The sequence below is a fragment of the Eublepharis macularius genome, chromosome 6, assembly GCF_028583425.1.
Source record: "Eublepharis macularius isolate TG4126 chromosome 6, MPM_Emac_v1.0, whole genome shotgun sequence".
In the NCBI taxonomy this organism is placed as follows: Eukaryota; Metazoa; Chordata; class Lepidosauria; order Squamata; family Eublepharidae; genus Eublepharis; species Eublepharis macularius.
In genome coordinates, this window is record NC_072795.1 from 84,811,366 (window position 1) to 84,835,317 (window position 23,952).

At 48.1% G+C, this 23,952-nt stretch overlaps 1 protein-coding gene across 1 annotated transcript in view; it reads left to right on the top strand.

Moving 5' to 3' along the window:
• The window catches only part of PLPP4 (phospholipid phosphatase 4), a 159,989-nt gene that overhangs the window by 127,247 nt on the left and 8,790 nt on the right, over positions 1-23,952 (top strand). The window contains exon 6 of the mRNA XM_054983924.1: positions 15,177-15,347. Within this exon, the coding sequence (XP_054839899.1) occupies positions 15,177-15,347 (171 nt within the window). The remainder of the gene's footprint in view (positions 1-15,176; positions 15,348-23,952) is intronic.

Sequence of the window (23,952 nt, forward strand, 5' to 3'; positions counted from 1 at the left end):
GAGGATGCAGATTGGGTCTCAGCTTGGCCTGAGCCAGTGGTCCACCATTGAATGTCAAGGCAGAAGAGGCTTAAGGTGGACAGGACTGCTGCCGCTCTTGTTTGAATGGCGGGGTCCACCGCCCCAGATCCTGGTTGTACACCTGGGATCAATGACTTTGGCCTTATGGAGGGTAAGACCCTTTCCTCACAGGTGCAGGCAGACTTGCAGGAGATAGGCAAGTGCTGGCCTGGCATCCTAATAATCTGGCCGGCAATGCTTCTGCACCACATCTGGCAGGAAGCATTGGACCCCACAGGAATACAGAAGGCAAGGTGAAAGGCCAACAGAGACTTCTTTAAAGCCTTGGCTAGTGGGTTGGAAATTTATCTACCCCATCTGCAAATCAGGGCTGAATTTACAGACCTCTGCCAAGGGGATGGAGTACATCTTTTGGTGAAGGGGAATGGGATATTCTTGCAGGACCTGCGGCAAGGGCTCATGGTGGCTGTAGGCCACCTGTGGGGTGCAAAGGCCTAAGCAGAGGCTTGGCCTTGGCAGTGGCAGGATAGAAGTAGGGGGGAAAACAGTGGGATGGCGAGCACCCATGGCATATCCTCATTGGTGGGGAATTGGGGTCTGTCAGGAGCGGCTGGCAGCCTCGCAGCGTGGTCACAAGGACGGACACCCCGTGGGAAACCCCTGGACAAGCCAGTCCTCCCCCCAGCTTTGTGGCCAGGGGGAGCTTTAAGGGGGAACCACATCACCTGGCCAGGCCAAGGCACAGCCATACGAGGGATGGCTCACACCTGGGGCAGAGGGTGGCTCACCAAGACAGGTCAGGCGGAGGTCCAAGGATGACCCCAGAGCCTGACTTGTACTGCCAGTTAGGCCCTTACCACAGTTGCAAATTATTTTGTCATTATTCAATAAAATGGCCCTATATCCCAATTCTGGTGCCTGTCTCTTCATTCCGACTTGGGGGGGGGGGCAATGCAGCACTCCACATCCATGACAGCAGCCACTTGGCTGGGGGGTCGGGATTTGCTTCCCTGGAGGAGGGGAAGGCAGACGAGATTGCCGGACATCCGGGTATGCTGTGGTGGGCAGCGACAGGGGCCTCATAAGGCCACTCCGCCCACTCAGCAGCCATTTGTGCCTCATGAGCAGCCCACCCACCTCACCCTATTTCAATGCAAGTTAGCCAGTCGCCGTTTATCGGGGCCATGTAGGAATTTTTCTCCCGTTCCATGATTGGCATTTGGGGGGAGAGTTTTTTTGCCTACCTTGCACTGGCAATATGGAGGGGGCAATTGGCTGTAGGGGGGTCGTTTAGCCATTCCCCAGGCAGGTTAGAAATAAGGGGGGAAGCAGCGGGGTGGCGAGCACCTGTGGTATATCCCCATTGGTAGGAAATTGGGGTCTGTCAGGAGCAGCTGGCAGCCTCGCGGCACGGTCGTGAGGACAGACACCCGGTGGGAAATCCCTGGACAAGCCAGTCCTCGCCCCAGCTTTGTGGCCAGGGGGAGCTTTAAGGTGGAACCACATCTCCTGGCCAGGCCAGGGCACACCCATATGAGTGATGGCTCACACCTGGGGCAGAGGGTGGCTCGCCAAGACAGGTCAGGGTGGAGGTCCAAGGATGGCCCCAGAGCCTGACCTGTACCACCAGTTAGGTCCTTGCCAAAGTTGCAAATTATTTTGTTGTTATTCAATAAAACAGTCCTTTATATCCCAGTTCTGGTGTCTGACTCTTCAATTCGACTGGGGGGGGGAGGCAATGTCTAACTTCACAGAAGTTGAAGATAGAATTCAAGGATGAACATATTGGTTGAGGGTCAAAAGATATTCATAAGTATGAGAAACTTATAACCACTAATTTTACATAGACTTTGGTAAGACAAAAACTAGCAAGAATGAACTAACAATTATAAGATAATTAGTTAGCCAAGAATGTGAGCCCTTATAAAGTGGAATACTTAATTATTGTTAGGAGATGATGCTGAAACCTTATAAACATGAGGAAATGAATTGACTGGGAGCTTCTTCCTAGAAGGGACTCCTTGCCTGTGACCTGCTTATCTTTGGGTAAGATACTTTCTTGGACTCACGTAATTGCTCTCCTTTAATGATATATGTAGTTATAATGGATGGTATGATTTTATGTTGATTGAGCTAATATTAAAATGATGAATAATCATGTTTTACTAAAGGCTTAGAAGCAGAGATTCTATCATTGTATTTGCTTGTGTACAATACCTGGTAACAAACCTAAAATGTTAATTGAGTTGCCAGGAGTAAAATGATTTGATATAGGAAAGCTAACTAGAACCTTAGGGCTTCTTAAGTGCACATCTAGATCTGAATCAGGCTTGACCAGAGTCGTCTGCCCCAAGACACACAGATCTGACCTCTACATAATGAGGATTGCAGCCTAGGCTGATGGCGCGAAGGGTGGCAGGCGCTGGCGACAAACTGAGACCACACACTGGCTGGGTGAAAATAGGCCACAATTTTATTGCGAACAGCAGGTAAGGAGCGAAGGCAGTCATATGGATCGGATCCCCACGCATCGGCTGGCCCGCCTGCCAGCCGATGAACCCTCCCCCCTCAGGCCCCAGCTGAGGGGGGGCACCCAAGGAGCGGCATTAAGGGGGAGATCATCTGGGTGTACACCCCTGCATGATTCCCCTGCCGCCTGGTGGTGAGTCCGCCTGGCAGCCCCCGAGCTGGGCATGCACCTCCGTGACTCACCCCCAAGATTCCTTATGGGAATCCCCTTACAGGAACCAGGGCGGAGGCCCTGATTCCCCCAAAAGAGATCCGATCCAATGACCAACCGCCAAAAGTTGTGACAAAGAAGAACCATACAAGCAATGAAAGAAAGGGAGCGGTGGGTGGGATTCGCCGCCCGAGCCGAGTGATACGAGGCCGGGCCGGGCCCCGAATAAATACCCAGCCAGCGGACCAGAGGGAAGACTGCCTCCCTGAGGTCCGCTGGCCAGCCTGGCCCCGCCCCCGGCCGGCTGATTGGCCGGCCGGAATTCAAATTTGATTGGGTGCTGGCTGCCCGGCTGAGACCAAGTCAGCCAGCACGCCGGCCGCCGCGCCTGCCCTGCTCCCGCGCCTCCCGGCAGCAAACTGGGCACCCAGTAAGTCGGGCGCCCGCACTTGCAGCCTAGGCTGATGGCGCGAAGGGTGGCAGGCGCTGGCGACAAACTGAGACCACACACTGGCTGGGTGAAAATAGGCCACAACTTTATTGCGAACAGCAGGTAAGGAGCGAAGGCAGTCATATGGATCGGATCCCTACGCATCGGCTGGCCCGCCTGCCAGCCGATGAACCCTCCCCCCTCAGGCCCCAGCTGAGGGGGGGCACCCAAGGAGCGGCATTAAGGGAGAGATCATCTGGGTGTACACCCCTGCATGATTTCCCTGCCGCCTGGTGGTGAGTCCGCCTGGCAGCCCCCGAGCTGGGCATGCACCTCCGTGACTCACCCCCAAGATTCCTTATGGGAATCCCCTTACAGGAACCAGGGCGGAGGCCCTGATTCCCCCAAAAGAGATCCGATCCAATGACCAACCGCCACCAGAGCCCCCCGGGGGGGCTCCCGCCAAAGCTCCTACCGCCGCAACCACTCCAGCAGACCATCCCTGAGGTCCTGCAGCCAAATGTCCTGCCCCCAGCTGGACAGATGCACCCCATCTGGGCGGAACAATGCCTCCATGCGGAACGAGATGTCCGAGTGCCGAATGAGCAGGCCCCAGGCAGCAGAGATGTAATGTCCCATGGCGCGGGCCACCCTTTGCCGGATTCCATCCACCTTCTCGGGGTGGCGCGCAAAACGCCAGCAGCGCCTCTGGAGCAAGTCCGACCACAGGAAGAAAGTCCGAGGGAACAGCCCCCTTAGATAGTCCAGGTCGCTGCACATCTCTCGTTTCAGCTCCGGAGCCTCCCGCCTGCCCAGGTCGTTTTCTCCCAGCTGGATGATCAAGGCGTTGGGTGGGCTCTCCCGGCGGGCCTGCCGAAACAAGGTGGGAACCAGCACCTCCCACCGCATGCCCCGGGAGCCAATCCAGCGAATCTCGATGCGCTCGTCCAACCCGAGGTGTCTTCCCCATCCTGAGGACGCCGCGTACTTTCCGGCCCAATGCACGATACTGTGGCCGCAAATCCAAACAATCCTCCGGCACCCTGAAACATGAAGCATAAACAGACTCAATGAGCCAGAGCCCGGGCAGGGCGGATGTAAGTGCGGAAGGCCCGGGACCGCCAGCGGCCGAGCTGCTGGATGGCAGACGCGGGGAGCCCGAGGCCTGCCACCACCATGGCTGTGCCAATGCGGAAGGAATGGGATGCGAAGTCCGCTGGCGGGAACCCCGCTGCCTGTAGGCATGCCCGCAGAAGGGCCGCAAACTGGTAGCGTGTAAATGGGGCGCCGCCCCTGTGCACAAGGAAGGGGCCAGGGAGGGGAGGCCGGACTGCCAGGAAAGACTGGACGGCCCTGACTGGACAGATAGCCTGTTCCCGAGAGGCCCGCAGGCTGACAGAGACCCCCCGGCCCCGCTGGTCGGTTTTGGATTGCCGGACTGAGATGGTGACCCTTCGCCTGGAAAGAACCACGTCCCCTGCTCCCAGGGCCCTGCCAGAGGCATCCTGTCGGGACCCCGCCACCAGTTCGCTGACCCTGAAGGCCCCGAAAAAGGCCAGGGTGAAGGCCACGCAAACAAGCCGCTCCTCGTACGAAGACCAGCAGATGTCGGGGAGCGCCCGCAAAATCGCCCGCAGGATGGGCAGGGTGATGGGCCTGCGCTGGTCAGGTGCCCGTGGGGAAACTCTGCCCCACCCCTCTATGGCCCTGCGAGCCTGGAAACCATCACATGGATCAGGGAATCCTTCTGCCTTGCAGACGAAAGAGATTCCCGACAACTCGTGCCGCATGGTTCCTGGAGCGAAGCCAGATCCTCGCAGGTGGGCCAGGTAACGCAGCACCGTGGTCTTGGATGGCGGCCAGGGGTCCCACTCTCCTTCCTTTCCGACGAAGGTGAGGAAGCGCGCCACTGCCTTGGCATAAGCCCGCAGAGTAGAGAGAGCCACCGAGCTGAGAATTCCCTGTGTCACTGTGTCTCGCCAATCCGCCACAGGTTCACCGGGAACGGGTTGGGAGTGCGTGCCGCTTGAGGGGCCAGCGAGAAGAACTTCTCCATCTGGAAGCGAGATAGCGCATCTGCCATGCTGTTATCCAAACCTGCTACGTGCCGGGCTGAAAATGAGATGTTAGCGGAAAGACAGCATAGAATAAAATGCCGGATGAGCCGCATGACCCGCTCAGAGCGAGAGGACTGCTTGTTAATCACCCGGACTGAAGCCTGGTTGTCGCACCAGAAGAGGACCTGTTTGTCCCTGAACTCCTCCCGCCAGATTGTAACGGCGACCAAGATGGGAAACAGCTCCAAGAAGGTGAGGTCCCTGAGGATCCCGGAGCTGGCCCAGGATGAGGGCCATCGCTGGACGCACCACCTCCCTTTGAAGAAGACCCCAAACCCCAGGCTGCCCGCTGCATCCGACTGCACCTGCAAGTCGGAGCCTGGAGAGAGGGCGCCTTGCCACAGTGAAACCCCATTGTAATTGGAGAGGAACTCCCCCCAGACCCTGAGATCCTCTTTTATCCCCTTAGTGAGCCGTATGTGATGGTGCGGTGCCGATGCCCCTCTGCACGCCCTGGCCTGGCAAGCGCAGAAGGCCCGGCCCGGGGAAACCACTCGGCAGGCAAAGTTAAGATGCCCTATGATGGACTGGAGGTCCCTTAAGGTGCACTTCTCCCGAGGGAGCGTGGACTCAATGATGGCCCGCAGCCGGGCTAACTTGTCCGGGGGGAGGCGAGAAAGGCCTGCCTCGGAGTCAAGTTCAATCCCCAGGTAAGTAAGACGGGAGGAGGGGCCCTCCGTCTTTTCCGGCGCAAGTGGGACCCCCAGCTCATCAGCCAAGTCCTGGAAGATCCTAAGCCGAATGGCAGAAGTGTGACCACCAGGGGGCGCCATGATCAGGAAATCATTGAGGTAATGAGTAATGTGGGGGGAACCCATGCGATCCTTGGCGGCCCACTCCAGGAAGGTGCTGAATGCCTCAAAGGCGGCGCAGGCAACAGAGCACCCCATGGCCCTGTCCACGTACCATTGATCCCTGAACTTGAAGCCCAGGAGGCAAAAGTCCTGAGGGTGAATTGGAAGTAGCCTGAAAGTGGATTGGACATCACACTTGGCCAAGAGGGCCCCCCGCCCGCAGGATTGGACAAGGCGGACCGCCTGGTCAAAGGAGGCGTATCTGACTGAGCACAGCTCCTGGGGGATGCAATCATTGACTGAAGAACCACGCGGATATGACAGGTGATGTATGACTCTGAACTCCCCTGGGGCCTTCTTGGGGACGACCCCCAAAGGGGAAACCCTGAGGTTAGGTAAAGGGGGGGAAGAGAAGGGGCCGGACACCCGGCCAGCCCCCACCTCCTTGGCAATTTTGGCAGCGACCACCTCGGGCAACTCCCTTGCGGACTTAAGGTTGCCCGAGGAAGTGGCCACACGGGGGCCCGTGAAAGGAATTCGGAAGCCTTTGGAGAAGCCTTCCATCAGGAAGGCGGCCGCCGGCCTGTTAGGGTATTGTGCCAGGAGGGGGCGGAGGGCCTGCAGGCGGATAGGTGTGACAGCCAACCCTAACTCAGCGCAGCCAGGGCTACTTGCTGCTGCTGCTGGACTGGTGACCGGCGGTGGAACTCGACCCCCCATCCCTATGGGCACCGCTATTGGAGGACCGGCCCCCCCGAAAGGGAGCCGTGGCCTGGGATCCTCGCGGGCATGCCTGGCGGGAGTGCGGGGCACCACACGACTCGCAACAGTGCTCATAACGGCACTTGGACCGCTGGCACTTGCCCTGGTTGAATTCCCAGCACAGGCCACGAGGCCTGTCCCGCCGGCTGAACCAGTGCCCCCCCCGGGCAGGCTCAGCCCGCCCTTTCATTTGGGGGCCCACCAGCCAGAGCCAGAGCTTCTGGCTGATGAGGTCCCACCTGGCCCTGGGGTTCTGGGAAGCCCTCTTCCGGAAGGCCTCATCGTAGTCCATAGCTGCCGCCTCCCCAGCCAGGGCCTGGGCCCGCAGGACGTTGCCCAAATGGTTGGACAAGTGCCACCCTCGTTGCGGATACGCTATCTGCACCACCCCCATGTAGACAGTGAACCCTTCCATCCAGTTACTAAAGGTCCGTTCAGCTGTCTCCTTTTTTGGCGTCTTTTTATCCCGTTTGTTGGACGGGGCGCACCTCCCATCCTCTGCCTCCGGCCTGAGGAGGGAGAAAACGTCTACGTAGAACCCGTTTAGGATTCTCTCCCGGGCCTTGCGAGATAAGTGAATCCCCGGGGGGTCCTCATCGTCCGTGAAGGACCTAGAGAAGAGGGGGGGTGTTTCGCTGTCCTCTGTTCCCCAAACCTCCCGGGAGTCCCCAACACCAGCTGCCCCCCTGTGCCGCGAGGCCCAGCCTGGGAGCCCGGGGATGGCGGCCCCTGCTTCCCAGGAGCCCGCCCCGTCGCACTCATCTTCCGATGAGGACTCACCTGTGGATCCCTCGCTGTCTGAATCCTCCTGGTGCCGGCGGCTTCGGCTCGTCTTCCTGGGGGCCTTCCTTCTTTTAGTGGAGGGGCGCCGCTTGCGGCTGGAGCTCCTGGAACTGGAGCTCGATGACCTCTCCCCACGGCGCCCTCTTGCAGGGCTGCTTCTCCTTTTCTTCCTGCGCCCGCTTGAGGGGACCTCGACAGGCCCTGGGGGAGGCGTGGCTCCCCCAGGCCTGGAGTTCCCCAGGCTCTCCACCCTGGCTGAGAGCAACTCCAAGGTGCGGCTGATACTCTGGAGGGAGGTGGCTGTGCTATCCTCAGCAGCCCTCCCTCCTTGTTCAGCACCTTTCCTCCTGGGGGGAAGCCTGGGGCGGGCCTCCCTCGCCTGCCCCTTACCTCCCCTGGATACCTGCGTGTGGGAGACCTCCCCAGAAGGCGAGGAGCCTTTAGCGGCTGCCTGCCGCTGGCCCCTACCCGTGGTTGGCTTATTTCCCCGGGCCCCGGCCTGCTGCTTGGGCCTTCCACCCTCAGAGCCCTTCTTGCCCCGGCCGCCAGCAGCCCCCTTGTTGGTGGTCCTGGGGGGAGCTGGTGCTGACCTTCCGCCACCCCCGAGCCTTCTCTCCCGGCCCGCCTGCCCGCGTGGATGGAGCCATGCCCTGGCCGCCGCTGTCTTCCGTTGGGGGGGGACCACTGCTCCCACGTGCCCTGCGCTACCAAAGAGGGCCGGGGGCAACCCGAGGCTGCAGAGCGTTGCGTGGGTCGTGCCCCACGTCCTTCCCCTCCTCGCTGAGTGTCTTCACCGCGGTGGGGCCTGGGTTCAGCTCTGCCCCGGGCCCCAAACATGGCGCTCCCACCTGCCCTGTGCTAACAGGAGGGGCAGGGAGCCACAAGGCAAGCAGCGACGGAAAGAGCCAAGGAGCAGGAAGCCGCTGGTGGTGGAGCTGGGCATCGATGGGGGGAGGCTCAGCTAAACCTCCCCGGCCTCAGCCTCTGTGCTGCCGGTCGTGACGCTGCTCGCCTCCTTGCTGCGCTGCCTCCTCGCCGCTCTCGCTCTCCCTGTCTTCGCAGCTCTTCTCTCTTCGTCGCCGCCCGAGCCGAGTGATACGAGGCCGGGCCGGGCCCCGAATAAATACCCAGCCAGCGGACCAGAGGGAAGACTGCCTCCCTGAGGTCCGCTGGCCAGCCCGGCCCCGCCCCCGGCCGGCTGATTGGCCGGCCGGAATTCAAATTTGATTGGGTGCTGGCTGCCCGGCTGAGACCGAGTCAGCCAGCACGCCGGCCGCCGCGCCTGCCCTGCTCCCGCGCCTCCCGGCAGCAAACCGGGCACCTGGTAAGTCGGGCGCCCGCGCTTCTTTCAAAAAACAGGGTCCCTAGTTGCCTTTGCAGAGCCTACATCTGTATGCTTTCTAGGCATATAGAGATTTGTGCAAATAATCCAGGGAAAGCACAGAGTTCAAAGGCAGGGCCAGTAGGCATGACCTTAGTCTCACTACACTCTTCTTGTATTCAGTATACACATAACTGAATGTCTACAAAGGATGTTTTTGTCTCCTAAATGTATCACACAGGTCTTTGTGGACCACAGAAATGGTTTGGTGCAATCAGCTCTCTTCCTGTTGTGTCTAGATTGGAGTTAAGTTAGGTATAATATGTTGCAGAGGATGTTAGAGATAAAGAATTACCAGGAATTAAGAGGAATTACCAGTTTGTATTAAACAAGAGAAGTATCTTAACCTGTTTTGATGAATGAGAGTCATTCAGAGTATTTTTAAAATCAAAAGTTGAATTCTGTTTGTGCAAAGTAACCTCGTTCTAATGTTTCTCTTAGCTAAACACAGGATATCTGAGATAGGAGGAATCATTCTCTGACAACTAATTTATGTTTTCTGATCCTATTTGGGGACAATGGCAGACATACTAGTTACTAGTGATAGTGCCACTGAAGTGTGTTCTATGAGAGATATGCTTTGGGTTGGTTTTGGCTCCAGTCTTCTGAGTTGGCTCAAGGCAGTAACACAGAACTGTATATGAGTAGTCATGAGTGCAATCCGTCTTTTGTGCAGCAGCTTGATCTGTGGGTCCTTCTACTCCTGTTCATGTAATACCACAGTCCTTTGCCACCTGTAAAAACGTGCTGAATGGCTTCCCATATTGTTAAAGGCAAATGGAATGAACAAAACTAATGTGTGAGAGAGAAAATCATACCACCATCCCAGTTTACATTTAAATATTTATACTAACAGTATCATCAGTAAACAGTGAGTAATCAAATAAACATTATGTACACATTGCACTAATGTAGAGCATTTTCAAAATCCACATATATCTTTAGGTTAAATACACTCAAAAAGCAAACTTCCATTTTGTCCTTTTTTCTCTCTTCTGCTGCCTCTTCATCATCTGTTTATTGGCGTAAACAGCCCAATTCTTTATGGTTGCATGGTTGGGGATGACAGTCTTACAGTAAATATCTCATTAGAAAGGCTAGGCTTGAGAAAATTATATTAGTTTCATAGCCACAAGACAGAGCGTTGTTCTCTTATTTAGTCATCTTACAGAGAACAGAAATTCCCCATAATATCAATCAAAAGAGTTTATTGTCTATAGCCATAGGCCATCACAATTCACCAAACATCGACTAATAAACAATTAAAACCGTTATCACAGTTTGTATAGGTTACTAAAATTAATTAAAACAATACAGTATGCCAGACTATCCCAGGAGTCATGAAACAGCCTCATTCAGTACCACCTTAGATCTTTTTGGCTGCGAGTGCAAACTGAGAGACTCTACAGGAAAATTCCCCATAATAAGATATTTAGTATTTTCAAGAGTGTGTGTTTCCCCCCAATTCCTCTTCACCTCACAGTACTAACATCTGTCCATTAGCTTTAGCCTGACTATACTCTTTCATTTACTGGGTTTCACACAAGTAATGCATAATAAAAGGAAGAAAGTTGCAGGCCAGTATTGAATGCAGAAGTAGAGCTGGGGGAGGGCAAGGTGACAAAACACAACAGACAACAGTGATGGATTTAAAAGAGGCTGGCCCGTAGTGAGCCCGTAGAAGCCACCACAGCTCACCCGTGCAGTCCATCCTGGCCTCTATTCCCACTTTTCCTCTGGGTCCCACACTCATCAGCTGCTCCTCTGCTGATGCAGGCCCAGAGGGGCCTGGCTAGTGAGCTGCAATGCTGGTCTCAATGCTGGCCAAGTACCAAGGGGCAGGGCCCAGCTCCACCAACAAAGACTGGCAGAGGATCTGCATGGAACCTCACTTCCCAGGTCATCTGTGCTTCCCCGCCCCTCGCTGCCCAGGCCAGCCTGTTCTGACTGGCTGGCCCCAGCTCAAATCCATGGCGGTGTGGGCTGCAACATAGAGGCTGCTGAAAGCCCCGCTGCCCTCCAAACATAGTGGCCGCCATTCATCTCCCACTCCCCTCCCCCATGCAGCCCATAACCTGGACCCCCTCGGATGATTCCTTCCAAAACCATGTTAGGCAGGTTTTTCTGCCAACCAGAGTGCTCCTGTGTTGTTCAGTCTCTTGGCTTGTTCCATAAATAAGGGAAGCCGTGTGATTCCTGGTTTCAGTTTCTCTAAAGTGGAAGAGGGAGGAGGGCTTGGTGGCTGGCTGTGGTGTTGGGATTGGGTTTGGAACTTGGATCTTTAGCCTGCGCTTCTGGCGGCTGGAAAAGGGGCTGAAAAGCCCCTTTTCTCTTGCTTTCTTGTGTTTCTTACTGACTGGGGACTGGGGGGGACTGGGGAGGTTTTTGGAAAAGGGTGCTTTTTTCCTTCCCCCCCCCCCATCCTAGTCTTAGCTTTTCACCGCCACCCCCCCCCCCAGCTTTGGGGCTCTATAATTCGGAGATCCATATTGCAATCTTCATGAAACTTGGAGGGTGGCTGGAGGAGAGCCTACTGAAAACTCCCTGCAAGTTTGGGCTCTCTGAGCATGAAGGGAGCCATCCTGGGCTCCCCCAAACCTTGAACCAGTCTGGAAATCGGGTGAGTTCATTAAGTTCATGTTCCGTGGAAATTAATGAACCAGGAACCAAGTGGTTCATTTTTTTTCGTTCCGTGCCCATCTCTGCTCTTAACCACTACCCCAGACTGGCTCTAAAGAGGAATTCATACTATAACAGCTAAAATAACACAAATATGACAGTAATGTATGTATTAGAGTGTCAAACTAGCCCTGAAGAGACCTGGGTTCAAATCTCCATTGATTGCCAAATCTGAGTTGGGAAATTCCTAGAGATTTCAGGATGGAGCCTGGGGAGGAGAGGGAGCTCAGTCAAGATATGATGCCACAGAGTCCATCCTCCAAAGCCATTTTCTCCAGGGGGACCGATCTTTGATGTCTGGAAATCAGTTGTAATTCAAGGATAATTTAAGCCCACTCCTAGAGGTTGGCAGCCCTAATCTGAAGTTCACTGAGTGATGTTGGGCCCATCACTGGACCCATCCCTAGATCTTGCAACTTAGCCTGTACATAAGAGCGATTCATGGTCAATTATTTTGACCTTGGATTTTTGAGAGGGGGAGTAGAGTGTTAGAAGAGTGTTATCCATTTGGCTGATTCATGGGGTTGTCAGATTCTGCCTTTTTTTTAAGTTGCACTGTAGCACCTTATTGCTCTTGATGTGTCTTCTTGAACTTATTTTATCATTTATGTATGTGTATCTTAGCCTTTCTCTAAGAAGGTTTATGTGGGATACCTAGATGGATTCCCCCCCCCCTAATTTTAGTATCTCAATAATGTCCTTTGACATAGTTTTGGTTGAGGAGATAGTAAGACTGGTGAAGATCAGCCTTGGCTCAGTAGGGATTTGAATCTTAGAAGGTCATAAGCAGAAGCTATAAGTTTGTAGTAACAAAAAAAACCCGGACTCCTTCCACTCATGGCAAAAGACTCGCATGTTGGCACCATGCAGAAAAGACAAGTATGTGTGATTAAATTGAAACCAGATACAAATACACGTTGATACTATGCTCACACATTAACCTGACTCCCCCCTCCTCCTCTTATGTGCAGAACTTGATTCAAAACTTGTGAGTTTCATCAAGCTTCAGTTTTCTATGATGCCTGAACGCAGCTGCCTCATCTAATTGCAGTTCTCACAAACTGGGGTTCTAAATCTCATTGCAGAATCCCAGTTTATGGAGGCCTGAATGAACTTCAGCTTGCCAAGGCATCAGCATTGGACATTATGGTGAACTGAAACTTGATAAAACCTGGAAGTTTTGGCTCACACTCTGCACATGAAGGTAGAAGCATGGGAGCATGTAAGCAATGGTGACATGCTGTGTTATCAGCTAGATCTCAGCTTATCATGATACCTGAGTACAGCTGATCCATTCACATCCTGGGTAGACATTATGTGCTCAGAAAAGGGGGCATAATCCTCCACTTTGATTTTGTTCTATGTTTATTCTTCCATCTTATGAATTAGCCCTTAGTGTGGCCTGTGCATTTTGCTGCTTCCCACTATAACCCCTTGTCCTTGACAATTGCTGCAGTGTGGCTAGCATAACATACTTCTATCAACATTGGGTTACCTGTATTGGCTAAGTGCTGTAATAAAGAAATCTGATCCAACATTGGGTTACCAAATGTTGGACAAGAAAGAATTCACTATTTGAGATTCAAATTGAATGCATTTCTCCTTGATAGTTTTTTTAAAATTTCAAATATGCAATCCTATTGGTTTGATTAAAGGCAAAAAAAAAATCATCTCTTTGGTGATTGCTTTCAATAGTTTGCAGGCTTAAAACTGCAAAAGAAAAATCTCATTATGATTTCAACTAAAATTTTCTCTTCATTGGAAATACTCTGAAGTAATTGCATTTTCATTTAGAGCAGAAAAAAAATCTGTACAGTATAAAAGCCTGTGGCAAGGTTTTAGAAAATAAATGTGTTGATTATTGGACCTGAACTTAAATGCTGTGGAACTTTTCCTTTAAATTATATGCAAGCAGAATCAGTAGTACTTTTATTTAAATGTATCCTACTGCCTTACATGCTTTGTAAACGTAGCACCCAGGGACTCATCATGCTGTCTTTAGATCATCAAAGAGAGAAGCAATGTTGTGTACTGATTGAGTGCTGGGTAGGGTTGCCAGGTCCCCTCACCCTTTGGGCAGTAGATCTAGCACTCACCTTTGTTGTTGTCTTTGCGTGCATGCTCCCAGACTGCACAATGACATCACTTCCATGAAGTGACATCATCGTGCAGGGCTTTTGCTGCCCCTGTGAGCACTCCCATGCTCTGCAGCAGGCCAATTCTGGCCCATTTGGGGCTGAATTGGACCCGTTTGGGGCCTAAATTGGCCCACTGTGAAATGCAGGAGCTCTCCTGGGCCCTCCTGCTAGCACTCCTGCACTCAACAGCAGGCCAATTTGGGCCTCTTTGTAGCCGAAATCAGGCTTCTGCAGATCATAGGAGTACTGCTAGGGCAGCGCAATGAGCCCTGGAGTGCTCTAGCACTTTGCAGTAAGCCAATTTAGGCACAAATGGGGCCAATTTGGCCCCAAATGGGCCAAAATCAGCCCGCTGCAGAGTCTTGAAGTGCACCATGCCACCTGGGAGCGCGCCCCAGGAAGCGCATTCCCCTGCCTTTTCCCCTGCCAGCCAGTTAAGTGGGGGTGGAGGGATCCTCCACTCCCAGCGGGGGATTGGCAAGTCAACCCTAGTGCTGGGACAAGTTGGCTTGAATCCCCACTCCACCATGGAAGTATGCTGCGTGAACCAGGGCCAGTTGCACATTCTTAGCCCAACCCACTCCACAGGGATGTTGTGAGAATAAAATGGAAGAGAGGAGGATGTAAGCCACTTTGGAACTCTGTTGGGGAGAAAGGCAGAGTATAAATGAAGTAAATAAATGAATAAATGCTGTTGGCAATATAATGCCTTTGCCATTATATTGCCATTGCATTTGTTTGTATATTTTTCCTTCTTTTTACTCTGCTTTTTGGAAATAGACTCCTTTATGTTGAGATAGGCTACTTCACATCTCTTGAAACTCCGTTGAATTGTTAAATCAACAAATCCTTAACCTGAGTATGTGCAGTGATAATGATGCCATTTTACATAGATCAGTTATATTTTGACATATTTCTCTCATATAAACAAATCATGTTAATATGGGTAAATGGAGCAAAAATGTTTGTGTGGGATCTGTCTGTGATGCAATGAGTACTGAATTGGGCTTTTGGTGTAAAGAATTATTGACCCATGGTTCTGTTTCTAAATTAGAATGTCTCTGCAAGAGTCCTAGTGCCTTTGCAATATATGTTGCACTGAAACTGTGTGTGACTCTGAATATATGTTTGTAAGCTATCGCCATATAGGATTTGCATCTCATGAGTACCAGTCCATTTCCTGTAGTAAAAGAACTGGATGACGAACAGTGCAATCCTAGGTAGAGTTACTCCCTTCTAAGCTCAATATAATGAAGTGGGCTTCGACTGGAGTAACTCTGTTTAGGATTGCACTGTAAAGGAATACTTTTATATGCAACCCCTTTGTATTGTAATAAATACTTTACTAACTGGTTCTGCATTTCCTTTTATGTTTTTCTCTCCTTTGGCAGTTGCATTTTCAGGACTTGGCTTTACCACCTTCTACTTAGCTGGGAAGTTGCAGTGTTTCACTGAAAAAGGCCGAGGGAAAAGCTGGCGACTCTGCGCAGCAATTCTACCTCTGTACTGTGCCATGATGATAGCTCTATCACGAATGTGCGATTACAAGCATCACTGGCAAGGTGAGCCATACCAATTCCATCCTTATGATAACTATCCTTGCACTTTACCTGCAGTAGAGAATTTGATACATATGGATTGTTAGGGGCCAGCCAAATCATTAGTCTTATTCAATGCAGGAGAGTTTGATATGTAAGCCTTATAAAGATTTCCTATTAATCATTGAAATAAACTACATGTCAGCCTTAATTAAGGCATTTATCCTAACACAGCTTTAGATCTATAGGTTTGCTGTACAGAGGGCCGGCACACCTATTGGGGCGGGGCCGGCAATTGCCTCGAGCGCTGAACCCTGAAGGAGGCGCCGTGCCAGCCCCTGACGAACAGCATTCCCTGTGTGCTCACGCAGGAATTCTTCTCTCCTGGTGCAGGGTATTTCTTCTGCCGTGCAGAAGGGCAGCCCTGCCTTCCCGCTCAGCCTGAGGAGAGGAGGAAGACAATAGAAGGCAGCGCCTGCCTGCCTCTCCAGCCCTCCCATCAGACACAAGGGCAGTGAACTGCCCAAAGCGGAGCTTCGAGTTCAGTCCCATCAGCAGGGACATTTCTCTCTCTGCCCTTTTTTCCCTCCTCTCTCTCTCTCTCTCTCTCTCTCTCTCTCTCTCTCTCTCTCTTGATCTCCCCCCCTTTGCTCCCTCCTTTCTTTCTTGTCCCCCCCCTCCCGCCCTGCCATGTACTAAAAGGAATGACAGGAGAATTGCCCGTTGGAAATAATGGGAGGCTTGAAGACCCATTGGAGATAATGGGAGCCAGGGATGCCAATTTATTTGCCTGGGCTCCATTGAAATGCATCAGGACACAAAAAAAGTTGGAAAGAAAATGCGGAATGTATTTCCGTAAAGGTCTCTGGGACCAGATAGAATACTCTGGGAGTGGAATGACAGCTCCCAGAGTGCAATGACTGTCCCTAGCTATAGAATTTGTGCTCTAGGACCAGAAGGACAGGTTTCAGAGTGGAATAACAGTCCTTGGAATAGGATCAGTGCTCAGGGACTGGAAGGACAGCCCCCAGAGTGCAGTGGAATGACAGCCCCTGGGAGTAGAAGAAGCATTCTGGGTCTGGAATGACAGGCACCAGATTGGAATGACAGACCCTGAGAGGAGCGGAAGTGTTCTGGGACTGGAATGACAACTCCCAAAGTAAAATGACAGCCCCTCAGAGCAGAATCTGTGCTCTGGGAAGGAATGACAGGTTGCACAATGGAATGACAGCCCCTGGTAGTAGTAGAAGCATTCTTGGAGTAGAATTACAGGCACCACAATGGAATGACAGCCCCTGGGAGTAGCAGAAGTGTTCTTGAACTGGAATGACAGCCCCAGAGTGGAATGACAGGCCCTAGGAACAGAACTTGTGCTCAGGGACTGAAATAACAGGCCAAAGAGTGGAACGCCTGCTCCTGGGAATAGGGTCAGGGCTCTGGGACTGGAATGACACCCCCTGTCATTCCTCACCCACTGTCATTCCAGTCCCAGACCACTGATTCTCCCCCCAGGGACAGTCATTCCACTCTAGGGACTGTGTTGATAGATCATGATGGGTAGCCATGTTTGTCTGTAGCAGTAGAAAAAAGCAAGAATCCAGTAGCACCTATAAGACTAACAAAATTTGTGGTAGGATATGAGCTTTCATGAGCCACAGCTTACTTCTTCACTATTGGACTCTTACTCTTTTTTTGTGTTGTAATGCATTTCAGTGGAGCCTATGCAAGCAAATTGGCATTCCTGGCTCCCATTTTCTCCAATGGACCTTCAGGCCTCTTCCATTATTTCCAATGGGAAATCCTGTCATTCCTTTTAGTATATCCCTTTCTCCCTTCCCAGCTGGCATCAATTCTACTTCTCACCTTTCCTCGGGCTTTTTGGGGGGGCAGCTGCTTTTGGTGGAAAGAGCGGCTGGTTGTGTGTGCACCGCCGCAGAGGAAGGAGGAAGTGAGGTGAGACACACACAATTCCCTTTCAGTCCCTCTGCGACAGGTAGGAGCAATCACTGTTGCTGGGTTTAAAGTTGTTGTTTTAAATTCTATTACTTTCCTCCCCCCTTATCCCTTTCGTTCTCCCTCCCCCTTCCTATTCTCCAATCTCAAAGCTGCTCCCTCTTCACTCCAGCAGAGCAGCACCCCGCATTGCGCCCCCCTCTTTATCACCTCCCTTCTCTTATCGCCTAGTTTACATATATCACCCCACTTTCCCCTCTCCCTCAATAGTTTATTTCAATATTTATACACCACATGTTTAGCTGTCAGCTGCCATCCACTTCAAACCTGGGGCGGGGGGAGAAGGATGTGTATGGAGGGTAGTTCCCGAAAGGGATCTCTGACAAAGGTGATTGATATTTTAAGGCTTGGAGAGGGTCGGAGAGAAAGAGAAGGCTTCAGCTGAGTCTCCCCCTTCCAAACATCTCTCTCCTCCAAGTGGGCCCTGTAAGAGAAGCCCTCCTTCTACTGTCAAGAGTCTCTGGGTTCAGAGAGAGGTGGGAAGAAAGAGAGAGGGAAACTTTTTTACACATACACACACACAAAAGGAGGTGTGCTCAAAACTTTAATGCAAGTTGCTGTTTTTGCTCACAAAATAGATTTTTGGCTCACAATAAGAAAGACAGATTGTTGTTATTCTCACGCTTATTTAAAAAAAAATTGAAATTTAAATTACAAAATAAAAATTAAATTAAAAATGTAAAAAGTTTCAAGTTTTGTGCTTTTCATTTTTCCTACATTTCTTCTGTTTTTTAAAATTGGTTACCGGGGGAGCACAAGTAGGTATCTCGCCTCAGGCACCAGAAACACTGGCTCCGGCCCTGGCTGTACACTCTGATCCTTTCTACTGACCTTCATACTCAATTGCTTCAATATGTTTGGCCAATAGTCAGCAATCGTATCTATCAAACTAAAGCAAAACCGAACAGGAGCAGACCCAAATTTCTTTTCTTTACTCACTTGCTAGTACCAACATACCCATAGTTGTTTGAGGCTAAATTGGAGAAATTGCCTGAAAACTGTTAGTTTAAAGCTGACCAGGTGACTATTCCCCGAAAATGTGACAAAGTATTTGTTTAAATTAGTACAGATCTTAGAACAATGCAACAAAGATTTTTTTTCAGAAACTGACTCTCATATGATTGGACATCTTCCTTTAATTTCTCTTAGTGACTCAGAAGGACTGTATCATCCAATCCAAAGATACTAGATGGTGCAGTATGATTTTTTTTCTAGTTAGATACACAATGTATGATGTGTTCAGAATGTGTGTATAGCTATGCAGGCATGCATATATAAGGCTGTAAAATGTTAAAACTTTTCTCAAGCTTGTGATATAGGTAACTTTTGGATATGTTCTTTAGAAATTTGTTCTGCCAAAAGCCAGAATTATTCATGGAAGAAATGTGTGCTGTGAGGCAGATAATTACAGTCACATATTCTCTATGGTGAAATAGAACGTACCGAGGGGATTACTGCCGTGTCTATTACAGCTGCATATACTTGTCTTTGAAGTTTAGGGAGGTAGAACTGGGGGGGGGGCAGGGGAGATGATATTCTGTACATCATCAGGAAGCCAGGGACTGTATTTGCAACATTAAAAAAAATCTTTCTGGTGACCTTAGGACCACGTCTTCAATGGGAAAGTAAATCACTCAGTAAAACATAGCCACAGGCTTTGTTGTTCAACCATTGTCTTTTTACGTTCAGAGGAGACAAGCAATTGTTCTGAATTACCTGAGGTAGCTTTGTGATAAGAGCCTTAACTGCCCAGTCAGGAACAAATGCAGGCTATCAGTATAGTTTATGGGAACACAGATTCTGTTGGTGGAAGTCACTTAAGGCAGCCTTGCACCAAACAGCCATACATAAGTATTGGAGCCCATAGATACAATGAGTTTTCTCAACCCTGGTGGAAAATAAATATTCATCGTTTTAGCATGGATATCCCTGAGGACAAATGAATTTATTCCATTATAAATTCCAACCACATACATAATTATTTTTAACAAGGCTCCCTCCCCTTTCTGAAAAGAGTGCAATTTATTTTACCAACAAGGTAAGCAGAAATAATTATCATGAATAAAAGGCCACTGACTGTCAACACTGAATCTGGGACAACCTTTTCTTTGTACTTCTTAAACTGCAAAATGAAAGTAAAATAACTTTGGGACAGTTCCAAAAAGTACAAAGTCACAAGCCTTTTTGCTTCAGAGGAGAAATATTTTTTATAGTTTATTGGATGTTTTGATCTGGATTTTGCAAGAAAGTGGCTGAATTAGCAGGGACCTGATTACTTTGACCAGAGGGAAGTGCCTCTGTGCATGAGCAAAGTACAACTTCATCACTGTATCACCATAGTGAACCATCTCTGAAGGGCAAAGATTTAACATCAGACATCAGAGAACAGATAATATCCATTTTGTCTCTTCCATTTTTATATCACTCTTACTCCAAGGCACTAAGGGCAGCATAAGGAAATCTCCCCTCCTGCATTTTATTTTTAAAACCACCCGGTGAAGTAGATGAGGCCAAAGATAGTGACTGACACAAGGTCATCTAGTGAGCTGTGTAACATTTCCACCCCTGTATCTGCCTGGACATCCTCACTCTGTACTTGTGTAACGGTCCAAAAGCAGGTAAGTGAGACTCAGTTATACTCAGAAGCCAGGAGACAGTCATTTTTACCAGGGGAAACCCTCTCAGAACAGAACATGGATGGACAGGCAGCATCTTCACAGCATAACAACTCACAAACTATTGCTGACCAACTGCAATCTCACCAGTTTTCTAGTGGACCATGCACTGGCCACTAATTTCCACCCACTTAATGCTACAGGAAGAAAGACCCTACATAGACTTCCCACCCCTCCCATGGTCACAATGCCACATTAGATTTCTACATAGAATGCTTTTGCCAACAAACCCAAACTGATGTAATCAAAAACATAATCTCCTACAACACACCTTCACCCACGCTGAAAGAAATGCTATAAATGGCCTCAGAAAGAAATGCTATAAATGGCCTCAGAAATAATCCAGACATCATGATTAAAGAGGCTGACAAAGAAGGCGGTTGTCATCTGATTACATCCAAGAGGCTGAAAGTCAACTCTCCAGTACTACATTCTATGTACAACTAATCTCAGATCTCACTCAGGAATACCAAAGAGAACTAAACAGAATTTTAAATAAATTACCCACACACAAACAGGAACAAACCTATATGGACACACTACGGGAACCTCAACCAGGTACTTTCTATCATCTGCCCAAAATACACAAGCCTGGCAACCCTAGGTGTCCTTCTGTCCTGAGCATAGGGGGACCATCACTGTTGAGGTGTCTGGGTACATGGACTCCATTCGCAGACCCTATGCCATCAAAATCCGAGACACCACAGGCTTCCTGAGATAAGTACAATCAGCTGACAATCTACCAGGTAAAGCTATTTTGGCAACCATGGAAATTGAGTCTCTATACACCAGCATCCCCCACAAAGATGGGCTACAAGCTATTAGGAACACCATCACTGACAACACCACAGCTAACCTTGCTACCAAGGGCTGTCAGTTTGTTCTCATCTGCAACTACAGATTTGGTGAAGATTTATTTCTTCAACTCAATGGCACAGCCATGGGCACTCGCATGACAGCACAATATGCCAACATTTTCATGGCTGACTTGGAACAGCTAACACCTCTTCAGTACTTGAGATTTTTTTTATTATACATTTTTATTTCAGTTAATAAACTCACAAATATAAAACATGAACTACAGTTGTATAGTCATCTAAATTATATATCTACAATCATCCACTACTGCAGTTGTCTGCAATCATCTAAGTCATATATAAAACATAAACACAATAATCTAAATCACACGAAGGAAACAAAACATAAACTACTATCATTTAAGTCATATAGTCATCATCAATCAAATCATATCTCTCTAAAGAACTTGCTTATATATGTTCTTAATTTTTCACTTCTATTTAAATATCTTTATTCTATCTTTCCATCCACATTAATATCAAATAATAAATTTGTAATAATTTTATTACAAATATATATTGCCAATCTCTTTTCTTTTCCTCTCGCCCTCTTCTCCTATAACACTGTTTTAATTTAAATTTATTCTTAATTATTATTAATTTTCAGATAAAAAAACCTTGCCATTTTTCTTGAAATTCTGAGATCTATTCTTTTTTTAAAAAAAATAGAATTTTATTTGAAAAGAAAAACACAAATAGCAATAGAAAGTGCATAGAAATATATACAAAATACTAAATTTGAACTACAACAGAAAAGTATATTCAGAATATATGGCAGCACAACTAACTTATGGAATGTTTCTCCTCTTCCTCTCCTTAATTACTTATGCCTAAAATTTCATGTCAATAATCTTTAATCAGTCATCTATTTCATATTTTATACTCAACATTTTTAAGGTCTCTGTATTACTCTATTTCCATATTCATTGCTCTTAATTTTTCTTAACTTAAAACTACTTAATCAAAGAAATCTTTCCATTTTTTCTGGAATTGTGGTGTTGGTCTGTTATGCACATAAGAAGTTAATTTAGCCATCGATGCATGGACACTTTGTCCATCCACATAGCCATGGACACTTTGTCCATCCACTCAGACATATCACAGCAAGATTCTGTCTTCCATTTTGCTGCATAGAGTTCTCTCGCAGCTGTCATCATATACTTGAAAAGTTTGCCTGTTCTTTTGTAATATTGCTTGGTAGAATATTTAATAGCATATTTTTGGAATTTAACTCAAACCAAAGCTTGAAAATCTTCTGCATCTCTTCATGTATTTTTATCCAATATTTTTATGCTTTCTTGCATGTCCACAACATACGATAAAATGTTGCATCCATGTATTGGAATTTCTAACACTGTCCACTGTAATCCTTATTGATTCTTGCAATGTCTTTAAGTGTGATATACCATCTGAAGACCATTTTATACCAATTCTGTCTTAACAGTTGACAATCTGTAAATTTGATTTCTTTAGTCCCTAGATTTTCCTATTGATTCATGGAAATGATTTCTCCAAAATTTTTCATCCATTTTAACATACAATTTTTAACTTGTTCTGTTTCTGTTTGATATTGCAGTAGCACTTTGTAGATTTTCCCTAATAAATGCTTCAAATCTCCACTTATTAGTTGTTCAAACTCTGTTTTCTCTCTTAATCTGCCACCTTCCTTGAGAGTTTGTTCTTTAAATTTGGAAACCATTTGATGATACATCAACCATGGAATATTTTTCCATTGAGCTTGAATTTCTTGCCCCGTTTTTATGTTACTTTGCTTATCCATCATAGATTCATAGTTGACATGGTCAATTCTGTTTCTTGTGGTGGAATCACCAATAATATTGGTGATATCAGTGGCGAAATTGCTGGGCTTAATCTGTTTCTGCATTCAAACCATATTTTAATTAATCCATCACTTAGTATGTGAACACCATCTTCCTAGTTTTTAATGATTTGTTAACCCATAAATAGTTGTGAATTCCTTCTTTGGCATCTGTGGTCTCCAATGTTATGTGCCTTCTGCTCAAATTTATAATCCAATCTATTATCCAAGCTAATGCAGTAGCCTGGCGATACAATTTAATATACGGTACTGCCAATCCTCCTCAGGTTTTTTTTCATCCTGTAATAATTTAAATCTTATTCTTGGTTTCTTCCCTTTCCCTACAAAATCATTTATCAATTTCTGCCGCTTGTTTAAAATCTTTTCATCTATACAAATTGGCACCATTTGAAACAAAATGTTCAATTTTGGCAATACGTTCATTTTGACAGCAGAAATTCTTCCTAACCATGAAATATTCAATTTTCTCATCTTTGCAAATCTTCAGTAATGCTTGTGCACACTTTTTGGTAATTGGCCTTGTATAGGTTCTCATTTTGTACCATTACATTTATTCCTAAGTATTTTACAGGCTTTGTAATAATATCACAGTCCATTATTTTTCCAATCTCTTCTTGTTCTTCTATTGTTGCCAATAATAACATTATCTTGATTTTCTTTTTAGCCAATTTATATCCAGAATATTGTCCAAATTTTAGTATGTGTTCCATTACGTGGATCAGGAAATTATTTGGTTTTGTCACTGATACAACCACATCATCCATATAGCTTTTTATTTTATATATCTTTCCATTAATTCTTCTATCTTGCCTGATTCTCACTGCCAAAATTTCCAAAGTAATAATAAACAATAGTGGTCATATTGGGCACCCCTGTTGTGTTCCTTTTGTTATTTCAATTTTCTCCGTGAAAGAACCATTAACTAGGATTCTGGCTTGTTGGCTGGAATACTTTGCAACCCATTTAAAAACTCAGACCCACAGTTCATTCTTTGTAGTGCTTTCATAACAAATTTCCAAGATACATTATCGAACACTTTTTCAGCATCCAGGAACATAAATGCCGTTTTTTTCTCCCTTCCTTCTTGAATATTCAGTTGCATTAAGCAAATATCTAATATTGTCTGATATATCTCTTCGGAACAAATCCTGTTTGGTCTTCGTTTATTACATCTGAGATACATCTTCTTAAGCTCTCCATCATTATTGTTGTAAAACTCTTGTAATCCACATTCAAGAAAGAGA